The sequence below is a fragment of the Mercenaria mercenaria genome, chromosome 12, assembly GCF_021730395.1.
Source record: "Mercenaria mercenaria strain notata chromosome 12, MADL_Memer_1, whole genome shotgun sequence".
In the NCBI taxonomy this organism is placed as follows: domain Eukaryota; kingdom Metazoa; phylum Mollusca; class Bivalvia; order Venerida; family Veneridae; genus Mercenaria; species Mercenaria mercenaria.
In genome coordinates, this window is record NC_069372.1 from 71,278,960 (window position 1) to 71,303,597 (window position 24,638).

Sequence of the window (24,638 nt, forward strand, 5' to 3'; positions counted from 1 at the left end):
AGGTCTAAAAATAGAAAAAAACCTTGTGACGTCTTTAGAGGCCATATTTCTCAATGGATCTTCATGAAAATTGGTGAGAATGTTCAGCTTGATGATATCTAGGTCAGGTTCGTAACTGGGTCATGTGCGGTCAAAAACTAGGTCAGTAGGTCGAAAAATAGAAAAACCTTGTGACCTCTCTAGAGGCCATATTTTTCACGAGATCTTCATGAAAATTGGTGAGAATGTTCACCTTGATGATATCTAGATCAAGTTTAAAAGTGGGCCAGGTGCCTTCAAAAACTAGGTCATTAGGTCAAATAATAGAAAAACCTTGTGACCTCTCTAGAGGCCATATTTTTCAATGGATCTTCATGAAAATTGGTCAGAATTTTTTATCTTGATGATATCTAGGTCACATGTTCTCAAAAACTAGGTCACTATGTCAAATAATAGAAATAACGACATCATACTCAGTTGAACACTGGGTCATGTGGGGATTGGTGAGCGATTCAGGACCATCATGGTCCTCTTGTTCAGTAAATAATGGGCTATAACTCCAAGGGAAATTGACCAATAAAAAAAAACTTGACAGGCATCATCACAGTATGTTGGTTCATGTTCATTTAAAGTTTCATGAAATTCTACCTGCTAGTTACTGAGAAATGGCTGCGGATGGACACACTGAAGGACTGACAACGCCATTTCAATACCCCTGTCCCGATTTTATCGGCGGGGGATAATAACTGGACAAGAAAACCATTAGGATGACAAAAGATGCAAAGTACTACACGGCTCCCTTTGTGGGTATAATACTGAAGGAGCAGTTGTAGGGGACTGGGGCTCTACATTTTCTTGTTGCATATAAAAAATAGAAATTGGACTAAAAAGAAAAAAGGTACTACAGAGATCAAATTTTATTACAAAATCATTAAAGTGATGATCATAGTAAAATAACATTAAGGAAATGGTGAAATGCACAAGATCTGGTAACTCCGGGTTTAAAACAAAAATAAAGTGTAAACTCACAGGTATGTTAAACAAGAGCTGTCCGTAAGACAGCCAAGCTCGACTATTCGAAATATTGTCACAGAAGCAGGAAATTATTACCCAAAATGTTAAATATCAAAAGAGTTTTAAGTTCGAAACGGGACATAATTTGACCAAAATGCATATCAGAGTTATGGGACTTGATGCTATCAACTAGTTTAATAACCCCGAAGAAACATGGTAAGTTTCAATTCCATATCTGCATTAGTTTTGGAGATAGTAACTTGCATGTAAAACTTTAACCAGGATTTTCTAAGTCTAAAAGGGGGAATAATTTGCTCAAAATACATGTTAAGAGTTATGGAACTTGACCCAGTGAGGTTGGTAACTGACCTAGAAAAAGAATAAATAAGTTTCAAAGCTATATGCCTTTTGGTAATAGCTGTATGTACTTGCACGCAAAACTTTAACCAGGATTTTCTAAGTCCAAAAGGGGGCATAATTTGCCCAAAATACAGGTCAGAGTTATGGGACTTGATTCTATCAACTAGTTTTATAACCCCGAAGACACATGTGAAGTTTCAATTTAATATCTGCATTAGTTTTGGAGATAGTAACTTGCATGTAAAACTTTAACCAGGATTTTCTAAGTCCAAAAGGGGGCATAATTTGCTCAAAATACATGTCAGAGTTATGGGACTTGGCCCAGTGAGGTAGGTTATTGATCTAGAAAAAGAAAAAATAAGTTTCAAATCAATATGCCTTTTAGTAACAGCTGTATGTACTTGCACGCAAAACTTTAACCAGAATTTTCTAAGTCCAAAAGGGGGCATAATTTGCTCAAAATACATGTCAGAGTTATGGGACTTGGCCCAGTGAGGTAGGTTATTGATCTAGAAAAAGAAAAAATAAGTTTCAAATCAATATGCCTTTTAGTAAGAGCTGTATGTACTTGCACGCAAAACTTTAACCAGAATTTTCTAAGTCCAAAAGGGGGCATAATTTGGCCAAAATACATGTCAGAGTTACGGGACTTGACCCAGTGAGGTAGGTAATTGATCTAGAAAAAGAAAAAATAAGTTTCAAATCTATATGCCTTTTAGTAATAGCTGTATGTACTTGCACGCAAAACTTTAACCAAAATTTTCTAAGTACAAAAGGGGGCATAATTTGGCCAAAATACATGTCAGAGTTACGGGACTTGACCCAGTGAGGTAGGTAATTGATCTAGAAAAAGAAAAAATAAGTTTCAAATCTATATGCCTTTTAGTAATAGCTGTATGTACTTGCACGCAAAACTTTAACCAAAATTTTCTAAGTACAAAAGGGGGCATAATTTGGCCAAAATGAAGGTCAGAGTTATGGGACTTGGTGCTATCAACTAGTTTTATAACCCCGAAGACACATGTGAAGTTTCAATTCAATATCTGCATTAGTTTTGGAGATAGTAACTTGCATGTAAAACTTTAACCAAGTCCAAAAGGGGGCATAATTTGCTCAAAATACATGTTAGAGTTATGGAACTTGACCCAGTGAGGTTGGTAATTGACCTAGAAAAAGAATAAATAAGTTTCAAAGCTATATGCCTTTAAATGATAGCTGTATGTACTTGCATGCAAAAACTTAACCAAGGTGTGACGCCGACGCCAGGGTGAGTAGAATAGCTAGACTATTCTTCGAATAGTCGAGCTAAAAAACAAAGTGTAGCACAAGTACATGTTATCTTAAGTTTGGAATCAGATAATGAGAAAAAAAAAAGAGAGAAACATAAAATCAAACGATACAACTAATCACTTGAAATAATTTGCTTTCTTTATATCTAGAGGCAATGTGCACACTATATTGTCAAATCTGATTTGTCTGCAAGAATACTTATCGGCCCCAACAATTTGTTTGTTTTGGTTTTAACGCCTTTTCTCAACAGTATTTCAGTTATGAAATGGCGGGCAGTTAACCTAACCAGTGTTCTTGGATTCTGTACCAGTACAAACCTGTTCTCCGCACTGACATTATAGATCATTCTTAAGAACTGTTAAGGGTGGTAAAATTTGAAAAACATGATCAGTTTTTAATTAATCTTCAAAGAGACAAATCTGACAGGGATTTTTTCACAAGGTTCCAGCCATTTTGGACCATATAATTTCAAAATTTTGACATTTTGTTTCATAACTCAGCATTTCTTTGTTAGCTTACAAACATGCACACACTGTCATGTAATTTTTAAAAAAAAATAAAATTTGGAAAAATAATTTAAAATTTCCATAAGCCAAAAACACATCTGGATAGTCTTCCTTATAATGAACATTTGAATATATAGTTATAAAAATTATAGTTTGGCCCATGAAAATAAATTGTCCATAACTTCTTAATTAAATAATCTAGAGATGTCTGTAGAATGTAGTATAACTTTATCCGGACTTCACAAAATAACGAGCGAATTCACAAGAAACTTAGTTACAAATTTGGTAAATGAACTGAAAGCTGTATATTGTAAGAACTTTCGTTTGGTCCTCTGTCAACATTTTATCATTTTATATCAAAGCTTATAAGATGTAAATGATGCATGATTTATATACGCTAAATGTCACACCTGCAAGATAAGCACAACCATCCATCAAGTTACATACATCCAAACACAACATGCAACTTCTGTGAAAAGCATTTTACAAACAACCAAACCTTCAAGTTTTACATGAATCACACATACAGAAATATAAGCATTAATAGTATCAGACTGGTCTGATTATAAAGCAAGCAAAGCGTCCACAGGCGAGGTTACAAAGTTAGGAGACCAGTCAGAAACTCCAGTACCTGACTGGTTATTTCTGAGCACATTCTTAAAATTCACCAATGGCAAAGTTGTGTTCCAAGACTGGTCTTACAATCATAGTCAGTTCATGGCAAACTAATATGTAGAGCGAAACAAAGGTAATAAGCTGTTCTTTGCAATAATCCAGTAAAAAGTTACAAGCTATATTCATGTAGTCACTTCACTTTACCTATTCTGTGACGTCTCTATTTTTGAGTAGACAATCCACACTATACTAGCTTTTACAAATTTAATAAAAATACTAGAAATGCATGGATCTTGCTGACGATGCTATACTACTGATCAGTTTGAAAAATGCTACATTTGCCTTGCTTCATACAGAAGAAAAGTTTGTGATTTATTTTGTACTTTCCTAAACTGACATTGTTCCAGTTACAATTTAGCTAAAGCAACCACCTGCCCTAAGCAGTTAGTGTCATCATTTCATTGGTTGCTTGCTTAATACAGATTTTCTGTCTATTTATATAATTAACAAAGGCAGACATGTTTACAAGCCTTTGTGCATATTTCTGTCTTTTATATATCAAATACCATGCATAAACAATTTAAACAATCTTCAACTAGCAATTCAACATCTACATCTAAAAACTATATTTCTGTTTTAGTATAAAAAAGATAATTAATAATAATTGCACACATAATATCTGGCTAAATAATGATTCCTAAAATATGCTCTACTGTTGGGGTAGTTTGTATATACAAAGCACCTTCTGCATAATGATACTTTAACCATTTTCAGCGAACACCCCGAAAGAAATGCTCAGCTAATTATTTTTCAAGACTTCAAAGAGGGGATGGGGTGTTACTGCAAAATCTTATTTAAAAAACAACAACTGTAAAATATGGATTTCTATCAGGAATTTATATGAATGTAATAGGTTTTTTTGTATTTCTTCAAATCAACGACAGTGATGCCTTTCATTACAAATTTTGTTGTTTACGTGAGTACATAAAAATATTAAAAGAAATATAGAACAATTGTTAACAAAAAACTATTCCACTTATATCATATGTTTTCTTTTTGAACAGAACTGTAATGGAGTATGTATAGAACAACATGTGTCACATTATGAGAAATGTTGAACACTATATTTGAAAAATACCCAATCTTACCACAAACTACAATCTTTTTAAAGATAAAAATATCTGATTCCCATAAGCAAAAAGTCTTCCTTGTCAAAGATTAGTCCCTTTTAAACAATTTTATATAGAACTTTAAATAGTGATTAAGACAAATGATTGAAGGTCATAGAACAAGTGCACTAAAAAAAAAACATCTTGCACAAATAAAGTTATTAGTGAAAAGAATAAATGCATCTTCAATTAAATCCATAGTAAAAGATGGTGAAAATATCAAAACCTTAGTGCATGCTAATTTCAAACCTATGTAAAAGGTGTATTTAAAAAGCTTGCAGCATTTATGAGATTTATTCTAATAGTTTACACTCACTTACTGATGTTTGTGTTTTCAAAACTTTACAGCATAATCTCAAATTTTCAACATATGGTCAAAAGTTGTAACTGTGATCCCTCAAACTTTCATTAAGTGATCTTTAATCTATAATTTGTGCACAAACCTTTATTTTGAGCCATAAAAACTTGTCTAAGATTGAAAGTACAATTAAAGGGACATGCCTCCAGAAAAACATCAAAATTTCAAAGAATTTAAAAAAAGGATAGCAACTGACATGAGATACTGAAAGTGATAAACCAGTGTCATTTATGTAGATATAATTACAGATAAATTCCTTATATTTTATGTCAAAAATTTCAAAAGCATGACTAACTTGTTCATTTTTATTTTCTTGTTTTATTTCTTGTTTATTTTATTTACTAACTGGCTGTTTACCAACACTCATAGAACCACTTTAAAATTACTTTCTACTGCAATTACAAACCAAAGAAAGCCTTTTTATTTAATTTTGAAATTTGACATAAATCTGCAGGTATGCAGCTTTGATAATTTAACATTATTGTACACTATTGTAGGACCATAACAAAAGAAATATAGTTTCTGAAGTTTCACAAGAAGTAATTCTTCAATCTATTTAAACAAATATAATAATTTATTAAAATAATGGTTATGTCAGTATTTGCACATCATACTTAATTACAGTAGAGCCATTTTGACATGTCAGTTACACTGAAGACTACTGAAGTATCAGATTTGTTAACTAAGAGAAAACACTGACCTGACCAACATAGAAATGCATAACAAATTAAACTTTAATACAAAATTTAAAGACATTAAAATCTGTAAGATTACCACAGAAAAAAGCAGGCTTGAACAATCCTCTCCATTTGTTTTATATCGCTAACTTTCAAACATAATACCCCTAAAATAATACATGTACCTTTATACTTTCACCTTTATAATAATTATAATTCAATTACATATTCATATATTAGATATATTACTTGCACTAGTTTTACATTATTACTCTTGAAGTGTTTTCTTCAAACTTCTCTCCATGAACAATTTTGCTTCATCAGCTACAGTTCTCAAGTGTAATAGAAACTTCATATATTTTCCAGAGCAATCAGACTTCACACCTGACGAGTTAGAGAGAAAAGGTGACTAAAACTATGAGTGAATTCATGATTTGAGGTATCTCCTTATCACTGAATCTCACGTTCTACAGTATCGCCCAAACAAAAAAATATTGAACTTTTTTAAAGAAAAAAATGACTAAGAACAGGTTTGTGTTAAGTCATGACTTAAGGCATGACCTCCTTTTTCAATCTGGCTTTCTGTAATATCTGTGTCCGTTTCTTCCTCTCTACCGCCTTGTTACTGACTGTCTGTTTAAGGGCAGGCAAATTCACCATATCTCTCTGGATGTAAGCTATTTCAGGGCTGTAAATATACAAATATAGTGGATGTATAGTCATTATCTGCAAGTTATATATGTAAAGTTATATTCAATGTCATACATGTTTGCACCAATTCTATATATAATTAAAAACCTGAAATGTATTAGAGCAAGACTTGGTATTTGTTAAAGGAATAAGCAATTTGTTAAATTTTACGTATTATTTCCTGAGGTCTTTTAAAGGTTCTGCCCTCAAGCTCAAGCTTAAATTTTCCACTGGGTCCACTCTTACCTGTTATATAACATTTTGCTTATCCATGTGCTACTGTAACTATTGAAACAGACACAACTTATGAAAAGCTTCACTTAAGGAGGTAGGTTACCTTAATATTTGTATGTGCGCATGTCCAACCGGAAGCTAACGTGCCGATTTACGACGACGTTTACAACAAACTAAATGTATTTGTATATCCATTCTTCTGAAAACTAATCATGAACCTGTCTCCTATCCGATGCTTTATGGTTTAATAATGCAGAAATAATGAATAAATTGCCGCAGAAACGCTTCAAAACAATGTTGCCTTAAAATGACGTCATGACGTTACGTGTCAGTTACCGCGCAAAAATTATAGCATTTATTTTGAAAATACGTAATTTTGTGCATTTTCTTTATTTGAACTATTTTCAAACAGCCATTATTTGCTGAAATATTTTTTATGAGTCTTTTGCTCTGAATAATAATCAATATTTGGCTTCTTTTATGTAGCTATATTGAAATGTTATGCGAAATGTAAGAAAATGGATGATGGTAACCAATGTTAGTTGGAATATAGTTGGGTGAAAGGTTACTTGTTACGGCCATTTTCAAATAAAAAACTTGCAGTTTGATTTGTAATACCTATTTTTCAGTTTCTGTTGATAATTTGTTACTTATTTACTATAACTAAGCTCTAAAATTGTTCAAAGTTCAGTAGAAAATTGTGGTTTCTTGAATTGAATTGATGTTACCATGGAAACGAAGCCCGTGACCTGTATATCTAAATGTAAAATTCAAAAGCGTTGTCACTGGTCTATATAAGGAACACGGCTTTGGCTTTTTATTTTCATTTTTAACAATATCCATGAGAATAATAGCAGCATGCTGAACGATTTTTTCATGAAAATGCCAGACGAAGGGTACTGCTGTTAGTATTTTAAGCTGTGAAATTTGTTTAAATGAATGCAAATAACACGAAAATATAACTTACGTTACAAATAATATGTTTTAAAGGTACATTAACGAGAAAGATAATTTTATTCAATATTTTTTATAAGAAATTATGACAAAAAGCAAGATATAAGCTATTTTAAACATCTCTGTTGCCATGGTTACTTTAAACTTTGAGAAAAGTAGGGTACCATGTAAAATGCTTGGTATTTTGCTAATAATATTACCCAAATATTCCATGTTGGTCATTAACAGAATGGCACTGAAGCTGTCGAAAAGTCCATTTTTATACATAGTTGTTTAAAAATGAGAGAAAACGCGTTACCATGGCAACACGAGCCCCGCGACATATACATTTTAAGCTTATATTAGACAGTTAACGCGCATACTAGTAGTTTTATCAATTATGCAGACTTCTACAGATATCAGTGAAACTAGAATACACTGAAAAGTGTTAAATATCCGTATTTTCCTTCTTCTTTCAATATAAAATACTTTTGGATGGTCATGTTCTTCAAACCTGGATAAAAAATGAACTTGAAGGGACAGAGATAAACGAAATTGAGATTGTAGCAGTTAAAACATCATATTACACGAAATACAAAAAATTGCTGCGGTTCAACTAATCTGAAGTTAGCTTTTAGAATTATGTTCTGCATTGACTAATATTTTCTCTGACTAGAATCAACAAATGTTTACACCTAACAAGTGTATTCAAAACCATAAAGGCAACAAAAAGCCCCGCAGGAAATTCCAGTAGACACTTGAACTATGCAATGTTCTTTAAGTGATCAATCATTAACAAAGCTTTTCCAGCAGCCAGAAAAAATATTTCTCAAGACTGGTTCTGACAATCAAGATATTTTCTCTTTCTTTCATTTCCCAGCAAAAATGAAATGTGGATTATATTCCACAAAGTCTTATGTTCTACTATAATAGTATATGAAAGGCATGAAGATGGAAATCAAAAAATTATAACATCAACATTAACTGTACAGCTGACAGTGACTTAAAAATCTTACAGTGTAACTGAACTTACAGACTGGGAAGGAAAATTCTATATTTAAATCATAAACAGAAGCATAATTTTGGTAAAATGCAAGTCAGAGTTGTGTAACCTGACTATGAGAGACAATTGTTCCAGGATGCTCAAAACTTGTGTCAAAGCTGAAAAGCATTATGGTGATTTGTTGCTGGTAAGTTTGACGCAACTTTTTAACTTTAAAAACATCATAGTTTTTCTTAACAGTATAATGTCTAATAATTGGCAGCATATATGCAAACCTTTCATAGATATATTAGACTAGAATAGTTTGTTAAGATGTAAGCCAAAGTTATTGACCATGCTTTGTGAGATCATTTCATGAAGCCAAACAGTTGTGTTGTTTAAAATCATTTATATACAGTCCATTAGATTCTGAGAAACCTGCTTACATGCAAAACCTCTGATGTGCACCTGGGTACCAATAAAAAACTGTCTTGCTAAAACTGAATTAGCAAACAAATCAAACAGATGATATTTCATGTCTTGGATTATGACTGTAGAGTCAAGTCTGTAATATATTTACATAATTTATCCACTTCAATAAATAATGACTCATTCCAGTCATTAACATGAAAGATGGTGAGCCAAATTCTCTGAAGGTATCAAATGTAACATTGCCTATTACATGCACAAAAATCCAGTTAAGGTGCTTCCATCACAGTCGAGCCTTCCTTTAGCCACTACCATATTTCATAGCCTTAACTCTGATCAATGTGTTACTTAAGTGGATAAACATTTCAAATACAATGTTTATGATTTCAAATTATTAACAAGAGCTATCTCGGGACAACAATGCTCCACTTTTCATAAAGACCTGTCAATAGGAAGTTAAATCAATGAATACCAAAAGACCAAAAATAAGTGTAACTTTGTGAAAAAGTAAAAAACAAACTGTTATGGACCTGTGCAAATGGGTGGGTGCAATAGTTTTATTTACTCTTAGAATAGTTGAGTTAAAAATGAACCTACCCCATTTACTACCTTTTGATAAACCTTCACCATATAGAAAACATTTACCCATACAGGAAGAATTAACTATAAAACTAGTTATGCAGAATAAGTGAAATAATTAATACTATTTTGACATGATAGAAATACTAAAATCATTACTAACTGGATAAAATACAAAACCTCACAAGTGTTTTCAAAAGGACAAGCCAGTCTGAAAGACAGCTAAATCCCCCGCCACTGCTATGGATAGTGAAAGGGTAAACATTTGATTTTAGCTGTGACCTTGACCTTGAACTGACATGGCTGACTCATGAATTCTGCACAACGTCTTGATGAGGTGATCATTTGACCCAAGTTTCATGAAAATACTTCAAGGGGTTTAGGAGATACAGAGCTGAAACCTTTGACCTTCAGTTGTGACCTTGACCTTGAGTTGACATGGCTGACTCATGAGTTCTTGATGAGGTGATCATTTGACCCAAGTTTGATGAAAATCCTTCAAGGGGTTTAGGAGATACAGAGTGGACACAAAATGGAAGGCTCAAACCTTCGACCCTTAGTTGTGACCTTGACTTCGAGCTGGCATGGTTGACTCATAATTTCTGCACATCGTTTTGATGAGGTAATCATTTTACCCAAGTTTTATAAAATTCCTTCAAGGGGTTTAGGAGATATAGAGTGGACACGAAATGGAAGGCTCAAAACTTTGACCCTAAGTTGTGACCTTGACCTTGAGCTGGCATGACTGACTCATGGGTTCTGCACATTGACTAGATGAGGTGATCATTTGACCCAAGTTTGATAAAATTCCTTCAAGGGGTTTAGGAGATATAGAGCGGACAGAAAATGGAAGGCTCAAACCTTTGACCTTGAGTTGTGACCTTGACCTTGAGCCGACAAGGCTGACCCATGGGTTCTGCACATCGTCTTGATGAGGTGATCATTTGACCCAAGTTTCATGAAAATCCTTCAAGGAGTTTAGAAGATACAAAGCGGACACAAAATGGAAGGCTCAAAACCTTTGACCCTAAGTTGTGACCTTGACCTTGAGCCGGCATGGCTGACTCATGGGTTCTGCACATCGTCTTGATATAGAGTGGACACAAAATGACAGGCTCAAACCTTTGACCTTGAGTTGTGACCTTGACCTTGAACTGACAAGGCTGACTCATGGGTTCTGCACATCGTCTTGATGAGGTGATCATTTGACCCAAGTTTCATGAAAATCCTTCAAGGGGTTTAGGAGATATGGACCGGACACAATTTTGTTACAGACGGAAGGACGGACGGACGCAGACCATTCCTATAACCCCTCCGCCATGGCGGGGGATTAAAAAACTTGGTGCTATTAGTAAAATTGTCTCTAATAATTTATTGAAGGCTTCGGACCCATAATGCCAACCAGCAATATCTGTCCAGTTCTCTTCATTTGCTGGCTGGTATGGAAGTCATGTGATGCAATAATTCAACTACCCAGAAATGCAACAGTTTATTCTCATTTATTTTAGGTCAATTGTGAAACAAGTACTACAATTTATATTCAATGCTCTCAACACATGATTCCTGATGGTATTCATTGCCATGCAGATATTACAGAAGAGATGCCAGTTTCTGTTTTAAATCCGTGTGCCAAGCAAGGTATATACTGGTAACAGTTTTCATATCTTTGGTATGACCTGTCCAGAAAGCGAAATTAACTGAAATAACAGACTGGTTGCCACTATGGGTCAACAACCTTAAACTGTAACAATATCTTTGAATTAAAACTTCTGTGCCAAGATTAACAATGTATGCCAGATAGAGATCAACAAACAGTTCTGACTGTCATAGTTACCTTATATCTATTAGTTTACTACTGCCAAATAATAATTTGTTTTCAAACTAATAATTATAATAAATAGTATAACTGGTTTTAATCTTGTTTTTCAAACTACACAAAACTGCAGTAAATAATATCACGCCACTTCATTATGTCCAAAATACACTGAAGCACATGCATAATACAGTATTTTTGCTAAAATTATGTCTGGGAGTCAAAGAAATGTCTGTGCATGCTATCCTATTGTGTAGAAAGGTATAAAAATACAGTTGCATAGAAATATAAAACTTACTCAATTATTTGAGATTCTATGTCAATTGTTGTCCTGTTTAAATATATGTATTTAGTTATTTCAATAAAACTACATGTACATTTCCACACACAATTTGTTCCTGTGGGTAAAGAATTTATGCTTTTACCTCCAGTCAACACAATTTTCTACCACAAACACATATTTTGTACAATGTTAATTTTTACAGCAGTTTATCTAAAAAATCTTATACTATATTTTTTTTGCAAATGTGACTTCAAGAAAAGAAGTTTAAACCTGTCAGCAGAAAATTTGAACTTCCTCAGGAGGTGTGGCCAATTGATGATACCCTATTTGTAAACATATATCCTGAATGTGATTTTACACAAAGCAGTGTATTGCCCAATAGCAGACAATTTAATTATGGGGCAGTTTGCAGAATGAAGTTACACATTCTTATTCAAATAAAATATAACGTGCAGCTTTAACTCACAATAATGTAACAGTTATATTTAAAGTGATTTGAAGTCAGCAACCTTAACCACTCAGCCACGGAGGACCCTTAAAAAACTAAGTTAGAAAGGGGCATACATTTGCCAAAATATAAGCATGAGTTCTGAAGCCTGCTCTGAGATCATCTTACGCTGAAGGCTTGTGATAAAGTTGAATGCATTCAGACAGGCAGTTTCTAAGAAATATGGGTACATGTAAAATGTTTACAAAAATTCAGTGTTAAGAAAGGGCTTTATTTTGAAGTATTAAAAGCAAGAGTAACTTGCCGTTTGATATCACCTCATAATGCCAACAACTTGTGTAGAATCTGAAAATATCTACCAACATGCAAAACTATAACCAAATTTTCTAGTTTACACTTATTTATTTCAGGTTGATTGTGAAACAAGTTCTACAACTTATATTAATCACTCTAAACACCTCATTTCTAATAAAATTCATTGCCTCAAGGGTATGAGAGAAGAGGCCAGTTTCCCTTTTAATGCCGAGCGCCAAGCAATTGAGCCACTGGTACCATTTTTCACGTCTTTGATATGACATGGCTGGGGATTGAACCCACGAACTTCCGCACTCAAAGCGGACACTTTACTACTAGGCTATCAAGGCAGTTTTCTAACCAAATATTCTAAGTGAAAAAGGGGCATAACTTTGACAAAATAAAAGCTACAGTAATGTAACTTGCAGAGGTCATGTCATGGTGCAAGCTGAAGACTTTTGTAGAATTTGAGATTATTTAGCTAAGTTGTTTTTAGAAACCTGCTTACATGCAAAACTTTCATGGTGCGGAGGCAGATGATGTAATAAAACATGAAAACAAAAGCTCTACTACATTGTATATTAAAATTTTTGAATAGACATGCTGAAAAAAACTGGAATGTTTCTCTGATTACATAAAACAAAAAAGAAAGAACAGAAAAAAAAAATCTAGTCTAAAGTTTTCAGTACTATTCCATATTTCACACTTGAGTGCCCTAGTACCTAGGATAAAATTTATTCTGAATATACAGTAACCGTTATAATTCCAAAGGGGTATGTGTGACTGGCTGAAATTACCGGAGGCAAATACTATAAATCCAAAACAATGCAATACAAGTTTACAGGATATTAAAGTTTATCCTAAAACTGTCTGTAAATAATGTCAATGACTAAATGTATACATGCAGAGCCTTCATATGCACAAAAGATACCCTATAGTTTGGCAATTTCACAAAAATAAAGCAAAAAAAATAATTAAACCATCAAAAACTAGATGTATGTCCACAGGACACAGGTGCCTCACAAATTCACATGCTGGATAATATTCCTACATGGTTTCATGACTAAAGGTGAAATTGTTTTAAGATATATGCAACAAAAGTGCTTTATGTGTATTTTTCACTAAGTCAAGGACCATAACTCCAATCTGGCTGAGTGAAATAATATTCCTATAATGTTTCATAACCATGTGTCATATACTTTTTGAGATATGTGCGACACAACTTTTGTGCCTTTTAAGCATATTTTTTACTAAGTCAAGGGCCATAACTCTGGTCTGACTGAGTGATAACAAAAACCTTGATGCACAACTTCACATGCTGAATAATATATTCCTGTACCGTTTCATAATACTAGTTCAAATACTTTTTGAGATACATGCGACACAAACTTAGGTTTTTCTATGCATATTTTTTATTAAGTCAAGGGCCATAACTCTGGTCTGACTGCGTGATATCCAAACTAAAAGCCCTGGTGCACTGCTTCCTGTGCTGAATAACAATCCTGTGAGGTTTGATGACTCTGGTTGAAATACTTTTTGAGATATGAACAATGTAACTCTGGACGGACAAACGGAAGCCCAGAGGACAGATGGAGATGGGCAACTCTAAGTGCCTGGGCACAAAAACCCTTCTGCCTGAGTTTAACAAACCAAAAACTTTTACCATTTATAGTGTTTTTAATTAAACAGAATCAACAAAGAGGTGCCTAGGGTGGACAATCATACTGTCAATTTTCTTCTGAAAGTTGACTACAAAAGCTATAATATTCCATTGGAAAAAGTTCATTCTTTAGGGATGTATTTGCATTTAAAACCTCTGCATGGCTTTAGTAATTTATTGTCAATGGAAGATTCTACAGGGGTGTAGAATTATTAACTCGGGGACTTTTTGACGGCGGACAAATGCAAATTTTCTGGTTTGAAATGAGAAAAGGAAAGAATAATTTTGAAACACTGAACATTGCTTCAAGTTTATGGAGTTTATTAATGAATTTGACAAAGGAAACAAATGTATCACCGGCCTAGGGCCTCTCCATTGCTGCAGTTTTGGAAAAACCATACTGTGTCTAAATTTAGCATCTCTTTTTCTGCGTTCTGATTGGTTCCCTGTCTCGGTCTCGCGTGATTTTGCAATGGTAACTCGGCGAATAGAAACCGGAATCGTAAATCAATTATCACAAAGTTTTGGACAAATTCGTCATTATAACTTTGTCTGCTGACAAAATCATCTGTCAAAGCACAAAGAGCTCCAAAGTTTCATGTGTCCTAATGCAGCTCCGCATAACATGATGAACAGTCTTCCAGACATTTCTGTTGACGAACGCAAGCAAAAGTGTTGGAAGCTTATTTTTTGAAACAGTTACAGTAATACACTTTATTATGTTTGCTTTTGTTACTACCTGTAGATTACTGTCCAAAACAAAGAATTACTATTAATTTCACGCATGCTTAAATGTTGAAAATCCGGGCAAGTAAGTTTAGACTGCAGACAAGTAGATTTTTAAGTCTCATTTGTCCGTGGACAAGTGAAAATATTGGGATTTCCACACCCCTGTTCTATCCAATATCCTTTATACATGTTTCTTCCCCTTGCATTTTTATTTTGATAGAGAACCGTGTGGCCAATTTCAGCTAAAGACACACATACCCCTGATACCCCATTGCAGATGTACACTTACAGTTTTCTTGACTGGTTTTTCATATGAAGTTTTGGCAGGGATTTGTCTTTATCTTCATCCTTGTGTTCCTCCTCAGCTACATAAGCCTTGGCAAGTAAGTAGGCATCTGGTGTCCATTTATGTGAATATAACACATCACGGAGATCAGATTTTAAATTATCCAGCTATAAACAGAAGACACAACAGATTTGTTCAAAATATTTAATCAATATTTTCATTTATAACACAACAGAGAGATTTTACACTGTCTAACTGAGAAGTCTTCAGTTTGAATTGTGATAAAACACAAAAACAACTATGATAATGTCAACATAACAGAAGTTGTAAAAGGAGATTAGGAAAGAGTCATCATATGGAAAAGTAGAAATGATAAGAAAGTAGGACCAGTTTGCAATTATTTCATACTAAATAAACAGATATATATGTTCTGTGTCAAAAACTGACAAAGTTTCATGAAGATCAAGAAGAAAATGTGGCCTCTAGTGTTAATAAGGTTTTTCTATGATCTGACCTTGTGTCCTCGTATTTGATCAAGTAACTGGAGTTTGAACTTGACCAAGATTAAATAGAGACAAACATTCCGACAAAGATATCTGATGATCAAGTAGAAAATATGGTCAACAAGGTTTTCCTATGATCTGACATACTAACCTAGTTTAAGATCTCAGGTAATCCATTTTAAACCTGACTTAGATTTCAAAATGAAAAACTTTCTGACAAGAGTTTTGTGACAATCAAGCAGTATGTGTGGTCTGTGAACAATGTTTTTCTATGATTTGTTCAAGTACTCTGGTAACCAGATTTTGAAACTGACCTAGATTTAATCAAGACTAACATTTGGACAAAACTTCAGGAAGATCAAACAGAAAGTTAGGCCTCTAGAGAGTTAACAAGGTTTTTCTATGATTTAACCTAGTGACCTAGTTTTTGAGCTAAGGTAACCTAAGTTTAAATTAACTTACATTTTATAGAGACCAACATTCGGACAAAGTCTCATACACTTGAGGTGGAAAATGTTGCCTCTTGAGTGTAAACAATGTTTTGCTATTAACTGGCTAGGTGACCTATTTTCTGACCCAAGATGACCCAAAAACAAACTGTCTGAGATTTTACTGATCAAATTTCATTAAGATGGGGCAAAAATTGTGACCTGTAAAGTGTTAACAGTGGAATTGTTGATGACATATGACAACATACAATGGACACAGGGTGATCCCAATCACTCACAATGAGCACTTTGTGCTCCGTTAAGCTAGAAATGAACCATTTAAACAATACTTCATGTTGCTGCTGTGCTCCGGTGAGCTAGAAATGAACCATTTAAACAATACCTCATGTTGCTGCTGTGTGCCGGTGAGCTAGAAATGAACCATTTAAACAATACCTCATGTTGCTGCTGTGCTCCAGTGAGCTAGAAATAAACCATTTAAACAATACCTTATGTTGCTGCTCCAGTAAGCTAGAAATGAACCATTTAAACAATACCTCATGTTGCTGCTCCGGTGAACTAGAAATGAACCATTTAAACAATACCTCATGTTGCTGCTCCGGTGAGCTAGAAATGAACCATTTAAACAATACCTCATGTTGCTGCTGTGCTCCGGTGAGCTAGAAACGAACCATTTAAACAATACCTCATGTTGCTGCTCCGGTGAGCTAGAAATGAACCATTTAAACAATACCTCACGTTGCTGCTTCGGTGAGCTACAAAAGAACCATTTAAACAATACCTCATGTTGCTGCTGTGCTCAGGTGAGCTAGAAATGAATCATTTAAACAATACCTCATGTTGCTGCTTCGGTGAGCTACAAAAGAACCATTTAAACAATACCTCACGTTGCTGCTTCGGTGAGCTACAAAAGAACCATTTAAATCAAGTTTCACGTGCTGCTTCGGTGATACAAAGAACCATTTAAACAATTACTCACGTTGCTGCTTCGGTGAGCTACAAAAAGTCAACATTTAAACAATACCTCACGTTTGCTGCTTCGGTGAGCTTACAAAAGAACCATTTAACAAATTTACATCTCACGTTGTGCTTCGGTGAGCTAACAAAGAACCATTTAAACAATACCTCATGTTGCTGCTGTGCTCAGGTGAGCTAGAAATGAACCATTTAACAATACCTACTGTTGCTGCTACCGTTGAGTTAGAAATGAACCATTTAAACCCAAATACCTACATTATGCTGCTCCGTTGAGTAGAAATGAACCATTTAAACAATACTCACGTTGCTGCTTCGGTGAGCTACAAAGAACCATTTAAACAAACCTCACGTTGCTGCTTCGTGAGCTACAAAAGTACCATTTAAACAATTACTCACGTGCTGCTTCGGTGAGTACAAAGAAACATTTAAACAATACCTCACTTGCTGCTTCGTGCGTACAAAAGAACCATTTAAACAATACCTCACGTTGCTGCTTCAGTGAGCTACAAAAGAACCATTTAAATAATACCTCACGTTGCTGCTTCGGTGAGCTACAAAAGAACCATTTAAACAATACCTCATGTTGCTGCTGTGCTCAGGTGAGCTAGAAATGAACCATTTAAACAATACCTCACGTTGCTGCTTCGGTGAGCTACAAAAGAACCATTTAAACAATACCTCACGTTGCTGCTTCGGTGAGCTACAAAAGAACCATTTAAACAATACCTCACGTTGCTGCTTCGGTGAGCTACAAAAGAACCATTTAAACAATACCTCATGTTGCTGCTGTGCTCAGGTGAGCTAGAAATGAACCATTTAAACAATACCTCATGTTGCTGCTCCGTTGAGTTAGAAATGAACCATTTAAACAATACCTCATGTTGCTGCTCCGTTGAGTTAGAAATGAACCATTTAAACAATACCTCATGTTGCTGCTCCGGTGAGCTAGAAATGAACCATTTAAACAATACCTCACGTTGCTGCTTCGGTGAGCTACAAAAGAACCATTTAAACAATACCTCATGTTGCTGCTGTGCTCCGGTGAGCTAGAAATGAATCATTTAAACAATACCTCATGTTGCTGCTCCGGTGAGCTAGAAATGAACCATTTAAACAATATCTCATGTTGCTGCTCCGGTGAGCTAGAAATGAACCATTTAAACAATACCTCATGTTGCTGCTCCGGTAAGCTAGAAGAAAACCATTTAAACAATACCTCATGTTGCTGCTCTGGTGAGCTAGAAATGAACCATTTAAACAATACCTCATGTTGCTGCTGTTCATTGATCTGTTGCAATCTACGAATGATTGCCTCGCATTCCGCTAGCGTTGGTTGTCGACCTCCAGGAAGGTTGAACAGACTTTGTCCGGAGGTGATTTGTTCCGCTAGATTGGCAGCATTCCCCTGAGACAGCTGATACTTCATTGTATCTATTGTGTGTTGTCTTCAAATATAAAATATGATACGTTTATCAAGATATCATATATCACGTATCCAGTCATCAACAAACTGTGTAACAATTTCATTTCTCCAACTACACTTAGTTTCAATTTTTCAGCAATGCACTGACTATGCCAAATTGTGGCAGCTGTCTCATTAAATTAAATCATTTACAGGGATCATCCTAGGTCAAAATATTAGGGAGAAGTAACTTCTCACTCCAAACAATTTAGGGAGAAGTGGAGGAATTTAAGGAGAAGATTCGGCAGAGTATTTCTTGTTTCACGCCTATACATCCACTTTCGATGGGTCTTGCTATAACTTGTAAGAAGTGCCTGAGGTATTCCAAGCACTTTTTTTTCTAAATTCAGTAAATATTTGGTGCCATTTTCTTTTAAATATAACATTTCATACAAAGAATATTAATATCTATTTGACATAAACAAAAGGAAATTGAACATTACATTATCATTATCATCATGAATTTCTAAGTAAAGTACAAACTGCGCTATGGAAAAAGTCGCCTTTAAATTTTTATCAGAAATTCACGTGTCCGAAACTCATAAATCTATCAGGAGCACGATCGAAATGCCGTGAAAATTTACATACATGTTATGACTCTCTTGCTTTAATAATGCCCGATTCTTGCATCAACTTGTTCAGATCTAAACATTTAACTGATTTATATTAATCTTTTCGAAAGCAATACCAAACTTGTAGATATTGGCGATCTTTTTACAATATTTTGTACGTCAGTTCAGACTTTCGCGGAATCGGTTTTCATCCACAGTGCCAGGGCAATTCATTTATAGAAATTGGCCATATTTCAAATAAATTTTGAAGTAATTTGATAATAAAATCAAGAAATAACATATAAATTGATGCATAAGATCATGCTGAAGAATGTTCAAGTCTGCACTCGTTAAGTTAATCAGCTTTTTACACGCAGATTGAAAATTTTTCAAAATGGCAGCGGCTTACATTATTGATAAACTACATGGGGATATTAATAAACGCTATGATTAATTTAAGTTTGACAGGCGAGTAGGCAGAGTTAACCATGGATTTATCGATCATTTACATCTTAAGGATGTACGAGCGTTTTTTTCAGGATATCCGCCATTTTGAAAAATGTTTCTTCGAATATTACTTTCTTACAAAAGTTTTGCCAAAAATTAATGCTAAATAATTAAAATATGGCTAATAATGTACCATTTAACCAAATATATTATGCTTTATGCGAAAAAAAATTTTCACTCATATTTTTGGCTGGCATTTGCCTAAAACTGACGTAAGATTTACAATGGGGTAGGGGTAGGTAATTTCAAATATCTATTAAAGTAGATCAGGTTTGGTTTTGATATTTTTCTGACTGGTACATATAATGTTAAGCTATAAATAAAACAAGAGCTGTCCGTAAGACAGTCAAGCTCGACTATTCGAAATATTGTCACAGAAGCTAGAAATTATTACCCAAAACGTTAAATATCAAAAGAGTTTTAAGTTCAAAAGGGGACATATCAGAGTTATGGGACTTGATGCTATCAACTAGTTTTATAACCCCGAAGAAACATGTTAAGTTTCAATTCAATATCTGCATTAGTTTTGGGGATATTAACTTGCATGTAAAACTTTAACCAGAATTTTCTAAGTCCAAAAGGGGGCATAATTTGCTCAAAATACATGTCAGAGTTACGGAACTTGACCCAGTGAGGTTGGTAATTGACCTAGAAAAAGAATAAATAAGTTTCAAAGCTATATGCCTTTTGGTAATAGCTGTATGTACTTGCACACAAAACTTTAACCAGGATTTTCTAAGTCCAAAAGGGGGCATAATTTGCCCAAAATACAAGTCAGAGTTATGGGACTTAGTGCTATCAACTAGTTTTATAACCCCGAAGACACATGTGAAGTTTCAATTTAATATCTGTAGTAGTTTTGGAGATAGTTACTTGCATGTAAAACTTTAACCAGGATTTTCTAAGTCCAAAAGGGGGCATAATTTGGCCAAAATACATGTCAGAGTTATGGGACTTGACCCAGTGAGGTAGGTAATTGATCTAGAAAAAGAAAAAATAAGTTTCAAATCTATATGCCTTTTAGTAATAGCTATATGTACTTGTACGCAAAACTTTAACCAGAATTTTCTAAGTCCAAAAGGGGGCATAATTTGGCCAAAATGAAGGTCAGAGTTATGGGACTTGGTGCTATCAACTAGTTTTATAACCCCGAAGACACATGTGAAGTTTCAATTCAATATCTGCATTAGTTTTGGAGATAGTAACTTGCATGTAAAACTTTAACCAGAATTTTCTAAGTCCATTAGGGGGCATAATTTGCTCAAAATACGTGTTAGAGTTATGGAACTTGACCCAGTGAGGTTGGTAATTGACCTAGAAAAAGAATAAATAAGTTTCAAAGCTATATGCCTTTAAATGATAGCTGTATGTACTTGCATGCAAAAACTTAACCAAGGTGTGACGCCGACGTCGACACCGACGCCAGGGTGAGTAGAATAGCTAGACTATTCTTCGAATAGTCAAGCTAATAAAAGTTTTCAAGATAGCACTTTATATTTTCTAGAAAATATAAATTAAAACAAAAGAACAAAAAATATCAAAATTCACCACTTTGTAACAGTTTTTTCTTAATAAATCTCTTAGATGCATGGTGACCCCAACTTTTTTTTTTTTCCATTTTGAAGCATTTTTGTGTGTCATTAATGCTGCAAAATATTTTGAAAATCTTAACATCAGAATTTTTTTTGTAGATCTAAATACGTTTTTTCCACTGAAAATAAAGTGGGTGGGGTAATTATGTCAACATGTAAAACTTAAAGAGATTTGTTAGTGACAGTTATGCTTATATAATACTAACATTACCGTATATTCATATTAACCTGTAAAACCTGAAATCCCTATAAGATTAAGTAGGATATTATATGTTTTATAAAGTACCAACTTTTTTTCATTTTTACAAAATTTCAGAAATGCGTAAACAGTGGGTGAAGAAAATACCCTATAAAATTAAAACGAGTTCGGTGACCTATGTTTTTTCTGCTCTTGTTTGTTTTAGAAACTAATGTTCTTCAAGCTCACAGGGTATGAAAAAATTCTTAACGTTAGAAAAAATTCACTCGTACATCCTTAAGTGTGTGCATCAAGGTTACAACTTTAAGTAAACAGATTAAAACAGTCTGAAAAACATGGCAATTCGGATTTCACCCATAGGCGATAATTACGCGAAGTGGCCGACTTAACAGTGATGATATCGCCCAAATCGCTCTGTAAGATGATCCCTGATTTATATAAGATAACCTTATATGGATTATATCAGGTCAGTATGTGATATCTGTTGACTAATAGAAATGCCAGAAACTTGTTGGAGCAAGATAAAGATCATACAGTCTTCACTGCTATGGCAATGAATAAAAGTTTGTTTATAATCCTATTATTCATTTAATTCATTAAGCTGCAGTATATAGGTACATGCAAACAGAAGCTAAGAGTTGAAACTTAAGTATGCAGTAAATATAACACTGAACATACTTTAGCATCAAGCTTTGGGTAGCAACAAGAATTGGATAGCAGTCATCTGACATTGCCAAACTTCTGACAAACTCTTTCCACTGCTTTTTATCAGTTCTGTAACAGACTGTGAAATCAGTTAATTCTGTGGGCACAACATTTTTTGTGTTTGTCCAAAACAGCTTTTTTCATCTGGATATGAATTTATGGATTTTCATCATTGAATATAAAATGAATGGGAATTTTACTTGTCCAATAGGATTTAATTTTGTGAACTAACTCAACTGTGAAATCTGCAAAATAAAATAGTCCCCCACAAATATTATTGGTTTCACAGTATATTATCTGACAAGATATTTTTGCAACATACAATCTAAGAAAATACCCGAGGATCATACAGAATTTCTGCTGAATTCCGTCATAGTGGTTCAAAAGAGTTTATACACTACTTACTGTTTTTTCTTGATATCTTCATTTTGATCTATAACCTGAGTAAGATACGAGTTACGATTGCGTGCCTCTCTCAGTGCATGCTTCAGCTCCTTGATCTCTTCCTCCAGGAATATGATCTTCAACTCATCCAGCTTGTCCTCTGTAAAGTCAGAAATAATCATATTATATGTGTAAATCATATCTGGGCTTGTTCTCAACTTGGGGTAACTATTTTCAAGTGAATGCATATTATTATAATTTAGAATGATTTTAAATTTCAGCAAAATTAGTTAAGACATGACTGCATTTTTTTTAAAACTATCTTCTTTAGCAGCTACATCTGACTTTTTGTAATTTAACTCATAATATCTGTAAAAGTACTGGTTCAAGTTGTAAATTCGGCCAGGTCGTAAATATTCGGCCACCCACTTCAAAGCTTTTTTCGAGCCAGATGCTTGAGAATACATTTGTGTCATCACAAGCACTTTCATTAGCAACAAAGTCAGCAAAAAACAACAAGTTGAGGTGAGTAGAAAAAAATTGTTCTTCCCTTAAGTTGTGTACTCTTAATAGCAAATATTTTGTCTCGCGGGTCGCATGACGTCATCGCACGCGCTCATTTATGCTGAGGCCCGGCAAGGGTTAATTCAAATCTTAATTTTATAACACGAAAAGAACATGCATTAACTAGCATAAAACGCGTTAAAACAAAATAAATTATGCTTTGCAATGAAATGCGCATATATAAAAATGTGTTTTAACAGCATGTGAGCGCGAGAATCTCTTTACTCTCCTGTTAAAACACCCCCGAAAAGTGACAAGAACAACAGTTTTATGCCAGAATGTGTGATAAACAGTGACGCTAAAATTAAACTACGTCATGTTAGTGTGAGAAGGATGACAGGGGCTTTTTAACTCTCTGTTGGCAAATATTTCCCACGAGGTATGCTACTGAAAATTAATTGCAGTCTGTTGAGAAAAGAATGATTTTGGCTGTAGCATCGATTTATTTCCAAGACAATGTTGAAAATATAACCAACTTTATGTTTAGGAAGTGGCCGAATATTGACAACCTCTAGAAGGTTAAATATGGAGGCTAAACTTGTCTGTTATTTTAAGCGTGGTTTTATTGTTTACCATACTGTAAATGGCCGTTAATGATAACAATCAATGTTGCTTGTATTAAAGCATATATGGTAGAAATTTTGTACAAATCAATTGTATAAAGAAAGAAATATTTATGAAAAACCGCAAAAGGTGGCCAAATTTACGACTCAAACCAGTAATTCCTCATTTGTTTATACATACATAAAACTTTAAAGTCATTATTTTAGCTCAGGAAAACAATATCAAGGCAACTTTGCCATCACATTCAGTAACCTTATTGCAGTTCATTGTTTTCAAGGCATAAAAACTCATGGATAAATTATAGAAGAATCTCTAAGTAGCCTACATTTTACTACAGTAAAACACTGGTCATGTTGCATGGGTACGGGCAAAATGCTCAAGTTATCCCAGGTTTTGACCAATAAAAACATCAAAATTTAACGGAAACAGCTGGACACCATTTGAACTGCTTGGGTAAGTCCTGGTGCTCATCCAACTGATGTTCAAGCAAGCAGTATGTTGCTGTATTACATATTCTTACTCTCATTCTACTCCCATTACTAGCATAACTATGGGTACTAAAATATTAGTTTGACTGAAAATAGTAGTTTGTAGTACATCTTTATAAAGCTATTAAGTAATTAAACAGGAGCACCGCCTTGCGGGTGCTGACGCTCATCTGATTTTTTTGTATAATAGAAATATTGTCCTACCCATGATTTTCAAAGTCTAAAAAGGGCCATCATTCTTGCAAAAAGCAGGATAGAGTTATGTTTCTTGATGTACAGCGTCCGCGCTTATGATGGTGAAAAACTGTTGCAAGTTTTAAAGCAATAGTTTTGATAGTTTATGAGAAAAGCTGACTTAAACATA

General features: G+C 34.2%; 1 protein-coding gene across 3 annotated transcripts in view; it reads right to left on the minus strand.

The window, feature by feature from the left end:
* Nucleotides 1-881: 881 nt before the first annotated feature.
* LOC123533470 (coiled-coil domain-containing protein 74A-like) overlaps nt 882-24,638 on the minus strand; it is a 40,975-nt gene continuing 17,218 nt past the window's right edge. For 2 of the 3 annotated variants that reach the window (XM_053520310.1, XM_053520312.1), the window contains 5 exons: nt 22,680-22,818; nt 18,523-18,703; nt 15,332-15,495; nt 11,927-11,959; nt 882-6,656 (listed from right to left, as the gene is read on the minus strand). In XM_053520310.1, coding sequence (XP_053376285.1) covers nt 6,518-6,656; nt 11,927-11,959; nt 15,332-15,495; nt 18,523-18,703; nt 22,680-22,818 — 656 coding nt within the window. In that variant the 3' untranslated portion in view covers nt 882-6,517. The remainder of the gene's footprint in view (nt 6,657-11,926; nt 11,960-15,331; nt 15,496-18,522; nt 18,704-22,679; nt 22,819-24,638) is intronic. The other variant, XM_053520311.1, reaches the window with a different exon arrangement.